The 8,148-nt window shown below is 42.5% G+C and overlaps 1 protein-coding gene across 5 annotated transcripts in view; it reads right to left on the reverse strand.

Annotated features, from left to right (window-relative positions):
* Positions 1-2,335: 2,335 nt before the first annotated feature.
* LOC115201137 (phospholipid phosphatase-related protein type 5) overlaps positions 2,336-8,148 on the reverse strand; it is a 57,830-nt gene continuing 52,017 nt past the window's right edge. For 2 of the 5 annotated variants that reach the window (XM_029764469.1, XM_029764504.1), the window contains 4 exons: positions 7,895-8,145; positions 7,568-7,744; positions 4,533-4,660; positions 2,336-3,775 (listed from right to left, as the gene is read on the reverse strand). In XM_029764469.1, coding sequence (XP_029620329.1) covers positions 3,667-3,775; positions 4,533-4,660; positions 7,568-7,744; positions 7,895-8,145 — 665 coding nt within the window. In that variant the 3' untranslated portion in view covers positions 2,336-3,666. Of the gene's footprint in view, positions 3,999-4,516; positions 4,661-7,567; positions 7,745-7,894; positions 8,146-8,148 lie in introns of all 5 variants that reach the window. The other 3 variants (XM_029764495.1, XM_029764486.1, XM_029764477.1) reach the window with 3 other exon arrangements.

Genomic DNA, 8,148 nt, shown 5'->3' on the forward strand with positions numbered 1-8,148 from the left:
ATATAAGACACTTATATGTACCTGAATGTTTAAAATCCATAATAACTATTAGAATTTATTTGAATTACACGCCCTCCAGTTTCACCGGAAGTTGTCCCGCTAGCGGGACACCGATCCAAAACAACTTGTATATTCACAGAGGTTAGAGAGTTATCAGCGTAGACTTTGCAGCTCTGCATTGACTAATAAAATAAATGACTTACATGTAATGCGTATCTCTCACCAGTAGGTGACAGTAACAATACTATTATGTTCTTCTCAAGCCTTTGTTGCTAAGGCAGAAGTGCATATTATGTCCAATAAAGAAAATAAAAAGAGAACATTGATTAAAAAGTATAAGACATTTCTATTGGCTATGAGCCACACCCTGGGCTATGTTTGAGCAACAATCAGCATTGTGATTGGTCAAAGGATAAAATCAATGACAGTAAAACAGAATGTGTCCTGCCCTCATAAAAGGCAAGAGCGAACACTCAACATCCTTTTTATTGCAATATCCATTTATTGTTCTCATCAGACAAATCTTTACAAAACAGAAGGTACGTTGTAACAAGATGAAATGAAGTGTTAAAAGTCAGAACACTTTTTTTTGTTACTGCATTATTTGTCTTATTTTATTTAATTTTTTTAAATAGAACTAAATCAAACTTCAGATGTATTGTATGTGCACCAAGGAACACACATTCTGACCCAAACATAATCAAGCCATCCGTGTCGTATTTTGTAGCTGCTGTCAGTTTTGGCCTAGCAGCGCTGTGCCAGTAACTGAAAGGCCGCTGGTTCGAATCCCCGAGATGACAAGGTGCCCTAGAGCAAGGCACTTAACCGTAATTGCTTCTGTAAATCGCTCTGGATAAAAGTGTCTGCTAAATGACTTAAAGGTAAAAGCAACAGACCCCCTCAAGATTGTGATAGTAGTATACAGTGCACTTTGTCCTAATTCACTGACTTTGGTGTATAGGGAAATTGGGATACCTAGTCAGTTGTACTGCTGAATGCATTCAGCCCAACCCCTCTGAATCAGAGAGGCACGTGTTTCTGCCTTAATCGATGTCATCATTGCCCGGGGAAGAGTGGGTTAACTGCCTTGCTCAGGGGCAGAACCACAGATTTTTTTCGGCTCGGGGGTTCGATCCAGCAACCTTTTGGTTACTGGCCCAATATGGGCTGGCAGGTGAACTATTACAAGAGAAACTAAACCATGAGGGGATTCTTAGCATAAAACCACGGGCCATCTTTGGTTGACTCCAACCTTGGTCCGGGAGGGCACCTGGTTTGATGCAGAATGGCTGCCAGTTTGGGACGAGAAGAGGTCCAATCCAGGCCTGATTTAGAGTGGACCAGGACCTTTACATACACTCTTGTCTTTAGTAATAAAGTTGATACAATTAATGTTCCCATTTCTCCATGACAACTTAATGTAAGGAGAGCAGTGGGGTGTCTGTGTAAAAATCACATTCTCATTACAAAAAATAACTATTTACAAAACCATACAAATAGGTTTAAGTGTAAGAAAGTGGAAAAGAGGGGAGGTATAGGCTAGAGATTAGGAGAGGTAAGTGAGTGTGTGTGTTTGTTTGTTTGTTTGTTTCGTTGGGTGAGTCTGTGTATGTACATCCAAAAGTGTGTGCATTTTGGTAAGTTTAAGTCAATATTAAATGTATGTTTTCTTATGAGCGTTTTCGTGTGTGTTGTCCAGCAGAGGGAAACATTACACAGCACAGTGACGGTATAGTCAGGATACAACACAAAGAAGAGAACCAACCAGTGGTAGAAAATCATATGCAGTGGGAGGGAGTGGAAAGTTGAGGGTGAGATATGAGCATACTTGAGTAAAAATAAAAGATACCTTAATAGAAAATGACTCAGAAAATGAAAGTCACCCAGTAAAATACTACTTGAGTAAAAGTCTAAAAGTATTTGGTTTTAAATATACTTAAGTATCAAAAGTAAATGTAATTGCTAAAATCTACTTAGTTAAATGTAAAAGTATAAATCATTTCAAATTCCTTATATTAAGCAAATCTTTTTAATTTACGGATAGCCAGGGGCACACTACAACACTCACATAATTTACAAACAAAGCATTTGTGTTTCGTGACTCCTCCAGATCAGAGGCAGTAGGGATGACCAGGGATGTTCTCTTGATTAGTGCATGAATTGGACCATTTTCCTGTCCTGCTAAGCATAAAAAATAATTTGGGTGTCAGGGAAAATGTATGGAGTAAAAAGTACATCATTTTCTTCAGGAATGTAGTCAAGTAAAAGTAAAAGTTGGCAAAAATATAAATAGTAAAGTACAGTTCAGATATCCCAAAAAACTACTTAAGTAGTACTTTAAAGTATTTTTTACTTAAGTACTTCACACCACTGGATATGAGTGAGGGCTGTGCAAATCAAAATGAAACTGTGGCAACCACACCATATATACACATCAAATAAATACATCTATGATTAATCACATTACCACATGAATAGGCAAAGTCCAATAATATATCTCTCTACAGCCCAGAGACAGGGAATCTTGGTTTTCCAGTGTGGCGTTCCGTTCCATGCCGATGTGATCCGTTCCATTCCAGGCAAAAGGGATGTGTAAGTAAAGTATTTTCGTGACATCACAATGACAAAGCTTGGGTAACCAAGGTTCCCTGTCCAGATACATTGAGTGTAAAAGAAAATGTTTTGTACTGTACAAAGCTCATGTCCTGCCACTTGTGATGTATTTCAAAACGTGTCTCATCCAGTCTTACCAAATCTGTATCTATTCATGCTGACTTGCTGCAGCTGCAACCAATCGAAAGCGGAGAAAAATAAACCGTCTGCAGTCTCATCCTGTTTGTTCTTGTATTGTCTTCTCCTTAGTGATATGAACAGAATCCTTCGACCTGTGTAATGTCATGCAGAGCTGAAGAGAGGTCTGATCTGTGTGTGTTGTCTCTATGCTGTATTTGGAAGGTACAGTAATTAAGTTCCACCGTTGCTACAGAAAGTGATTGGTCCGTAAACATTTGTTCACTTGAGTTTGTTGACTCTTGCAGATATTTGATGATTGGCTCATACTAGGATACTGAAAATGAGCCCTAAAGCCAGCAGAGAGCGTTCATTGAGCGGTTGTTTGGATTCATCTTAAAATTGCACAGGGACACAAATGACTGAAGGGTTTCAGGATGACTGGCTGCATTGCCTGTGAGGACATCTCCAACAGACAGTTGAAAACATAAAAGAACACAGTTGTCAAATGGATTCTGACAGTTTCTCCTTACAAGCACGTAGAAGATGAAACATCACCTTGTGATATCAGTGAAACATGTACTTCACACCATGAAGCACATTCCAAAAAAGTCTGCAAAACAAAAAAGAAGCCTCTGAAAACAACTAAATGAAAGAGGCCTACCTGTACCTGACACTGTAGTGAATGTTCAGCTGGACAGCTGTTAAGTCTTTGTGAGTCTCACTTTGAGAGCTCACCTCTCGGTACCCCCAGGGGTTTGGGCTTGGACAAGGTTAGGGGGAGAGGTCTGAGTATGCTGTGTGTGTTGTGTTTGTGTGCGTGTGTTTTGACAGTCTAGACCTGCGTGGAGTAGGATCTGTAGAGGGTGGAGTAGCGGCCTGCCGGGTGGGCGGCACAGTGGTGTTCGTGTGAGTGTTCATGTTCGTGTGGCTGGTCTAGACTTCGCTGGAAATGGAGCGAGACGGAATGAGGACATCTGGGGTGGCGGGGAACCGATACGGCTGATGGTCATGTGATCTCTGTGAAAGGAGATCCCCTCGGAGTCTGCAGGGGAGAGAAAGGAGTGAAAAAGAGAGGGGGAGGGACAGAAGAGAAGAGATGAGGAAGAAGGAGAGAGAGAGGGAATGAAAGAGAGAGAGATGTGGTGGAAAGAGTGATGAAAAAAAGAAAAACGAGTGAGGAGCAAGAGAAACAGATCAAAAGTTGGTCAGAATGGCTGGTGAACGTAGGGATGGTAGGGAGGACAGGAGGAGGAGAGTGCAGGATGCTGGTGACATAGATAGAAGGATAGAGATCAAGTGTGGGATAAGGAAAAAGAGCAAGGTGGGAGACAGGGGAGAGGAGGTCAGGTGAGGGTTAGTGTAGGTGACAGACAAGAGGAGACACAAGCAATCTCAAAGCTGCTCCCTTGAATCACACTTCCAACAGGTTGTCCTTCCCCAGTGCCTTCTGCTCTCCCTTATCTAAAGAGCTCACAGTGCACTTCTCATTCACTTAAACCACTGAGGGATGGTGAATGAATGCTGAGGAAGAGACTACTGCAAACGGCTCCCTCTAAAGAGCCACACATTTTCAGAGTAAAGGGTTACTGGCTCAAAGACAAGGTTTGGTGTGCTTGTGCTTTGGTTGGGGTTGAGGGTTAGGGGGTGGTGCTGGGGCATGCGCTGTGAGGGGACATCTACTTTTGGGATTGGGGGGGACGACAGAAGGGGAGAGAAAGGGTGCATGTCTGCCCCCCCCCCCCTGTGTGTGCAGCCCTTCCGCTCACCAACCCCCACCCCTTACCTGAGTTCCACTTAACTTTTCGAGTGGACTCTCCACACAGGGCAGAGCCACCATGGGCATGCCTAGCACCGACTCAGGGCGCTGGGGCCGCGGGGGAAGGGGAGGGGGCCTCGTCTGCTGGAAGTTGTTGATCACACACGTCACCTGGAGAGAGAGAGAGAGCGAGAGAGAGGGAAAAACTGAGTTAATAAGAAAAGGTAATGCCAAAAGTATTGGGACAGTGATAATTGTGTTGTTTTTTTGGCTCTGTACCCCAGAACTTTGGATTTGAAATGATACAATGACTATGAGTGTAGACTGTCAGCTTTAATTTGAGGGTATTTTCAACAATACCAGATGAACCATTTAGAAATTACAGAACTTTTTGTATATAGTCCCACCATTTTAGGGGACCAAAAGTATTGGGACAAATTCACTTATCAAATCAAATTGTATTAGTCACATGTGCCGAATACAACAGGTGAAACACTTACTTACGAGCCCATTCCCAACATTGCAGAGTTAAAAAGTAAGACAAATATTTGTACAAAAAAACTAAATAGTAAGACAATAAAAACAATAACAAAGATACAGTTGAAGTCGGAAGTTTACATACACCTTAGCCAAATACATTTAAACTCAACTTTTCACAATTCCTGACATTTAATCCTAGTAAAAATTCCCTGTCTTAGTTCAGTTAGGATCACCACTTTATTTTAAGAATGTGAAATGTCAAAATAATAGTAGAGAGAATGATTTATTTCAGATTTTATTTCTTTCATCACATTCTCAGTGGGTCAGAAGTTGACATACACTCAATTAGATTTTTGGTAGAATTGCCTTTTAAATTGTTTAACTTGGGTCAAACGTTTTGGGTAGCCTTCCACAAGCTTCCCACAATAAGTTGGGTGAATTTTGGCCCATTCCTCTTGACAGAGCTGGTGTAACTGAGTCGGGTTTGTAGGCCTCCTTGATCGCACACATTTTAGTTCTGCCCACAATGTTCTATAGGCTTGAGGTCAGGGCTTTGTGATGGCCACTCCAATTCCTTGACGTTGTTGTCCTTAAGCCATTTTGCCACAACATTGGAAGTATGCTTGGAGTAATTGTCAATTTGAAAGACCCATTTGCGACCAAGCTTGAACTTCCTGACTGATGTCTTGAGATGTTGCTTCAATATATCCACATAATTTTCCATTCTCATGATGCCATCTATTTTCTGAAGTGCACCAGTCCCTCCTGCAGCAAAGCACCCCCACAACATGATGCAGCCACCCCCGTGCTTCACGGTTGGGATGGTGTTTTTCGGCTTGCAAGCCTTCCCCTTTTTCCTCCAAACATAACGATGGTCATTATGGCCAAACAGTTGTATTTTTGTTTCATCAGACCAGAGGACATTTCTCCAAAAAGTACGATCTTTGTCCCCGTGTGCAGTTGCAAACTGTAGTCTTGCTTTTTTATGGCGGTTTTGGAGCAGTAGCTTCTTCCTTGCTGAGCAGCCTTTCAGGTTATGTCAATATAGGACTCGTTTTACTGTGGATATAGATATTTTTGTTCCGGTTTCCTCCAGCATCTTCACAAGGTCCTTTGCTGTTGTTCTGGGATTGATTTGCACTTTTCACACCAAAGTACGTTCATCTCTAGGAGACAGAACGCGTCTCCTTCCTGAGCGGTATGACGGCTGCGTGGTCCCATGGTATTTATACTTGCGTACTATTGTTTGTACAGATGAACGTGGTACCTTCAGGCGTTTGGAAATTGCTCCCAAGGATGAACCAGACTTGTGGAGGTCTACAATGTTTTTTCTGAGGTCTTGGCTGATTTCTTTTGATTTTCCCATGATGTCAAGCAAAAAGGCACTGAGTTTGAAAGTAGGCCTTGAAATACATCCACAGGTACACCTCCAATTGACTCAAATTATGTTAATTAGCCTATCAAAAGCTTCTAAAGCCATGACATCATTTTCTGGAATTTTACAAGCTGTTTAAAGGCACAGTCAACTTAGTGCATGTAAACTTCTGACCCACTGGAATTGTAATACAGTGAATTATAAGTGAAATAATCTGTCTGTAAACAATTGTTGGAAAAATTACTTGTGTCATGCACAAAGTAGATGTCCTAACTGACTTGCCAAAACTATAGTTTGTTAACAAGAAATTTGTGGAGTAGTTGAAAAACGAGTTAATGACTCCAACCTAAGTGTACGTAAACTTCCGACTTCAACTGTATGTACACAAGGAGTACCAGTACTGAGTGAATATGCAGGGGTACGAGGTAGTTGAGGTAATTGGTTTAGACATTTTTGCTAATTTTGAAAAAATAAAAACCTGAAATAACACATTTACACACAGTTGAAGTCGGAAGTCATTAAAACTTGTTTTTCAACCACTACATAAATTGCTCAGTTTGGTCACAGACTTGGCACTCCCGTACCACTTGCAGTGCGGTAGCAGAGAGGACTTGGGTGACTGGAGTCTGAGACAGTTTAGGCCTTCCTCCGACACCGCCTGGTGTATTAAAGTAGTCAAACGTTTAGTATTTGGTCCCATATTCCTAACACACAATGATTACGTCAAGCTTGTGACTCTACAAATTTGTTGGATGCATTTACTGTTTGTTTTGCCTGTGTTTCAGATTATTTTGTGCCCTGTAGAAATAATGTATTGTGTCATTTTGGAGTCACTTTTATTGTAAATAAGAATAGAATATGTTCTAAACACGTCTACATTCATGTGGATGCTAACATGATTAAAGATAGTCAAGAATGAATCATGAATAACCTCTTACCACTACAATAACAGGGAAGGTTAGCATTTTGGGGGTGGGGTGGTATGAAATTCCGGCCTCAAAATTTCTCACTCCTCATTATTCTACTTTTGGAGCTCACTGTAAGTGAAATGAGAGTGATATTTCTCATCCCATGGTGAGAAGTACCAGGATTAACAGCCCCTGTGCTTATGAACTTAAATATCAACGTAAAATGTCATCAATATACATCACCGTTACATTCTATCACCCTCATCTCCCGGAATAATGACTTCCCTAACCATTCCCTCCCTCCCTCCCTCTCACCAGAAACACAGCGATGGCTCCTCCGGTGAAGAAGCCGGCCAGGACGTCGGCCCAGTGGTTGCGGTACTCTGCCACCTTGACCACTCCCACCAGCATGGCCAGGCATAGCAGGGTCAGGCTGACCGTAGGCTTGGTCAGCCGAGTGCCTTTGGTCCGGAATACCAGCGTCACATACATCTGAGACAGACAGAGGTAGGGGGAGGAGACCAGGAGGACTGTCAGGAATTGTAATACTGTAGGCTGGGTATCAACTCTATACTATAGGGTGGTATACCATAACATGTGTATCGAACTGTCCAAACTCCTACTCCCCAGACCAGAACCTACCACAGTGTAGACTGCAGAGTAGACACTGAGGGCTGCGTCCTTGGAGGGGAAGGATTTGCGTGCGGATGCCACCACCAGGGGGTTTCCAGTGCAGGCACGGGGCTGGGTGATGTACTGCATGTTGGATGTGCACCCCAGGGCCGTGTAGTTAGGCCGGCAGGCAGACAGGAAGTGAGGCGTCTGGTTTCCTGTAACCGCCTGACCCGCGTTGGCAAAGATGGTGGTGGTGAACAGGCCGAAGGAGAACACCCCTG

The sequence above is a fragment of the Salmo trutta genome, chromosome 1 (assembly GCF_901001165.1).
Source record: "Salmo trutta chromosome 1, fSalTru1.1, whole genome shotgun sequence".
NCBI classification, from domain to species: domain Eukaryota; kingdom Metazoa; phylum Chordata; class Actinopteri; order Salmoniformes; family Salmonidae; genus Salmo; species Salmo trutta.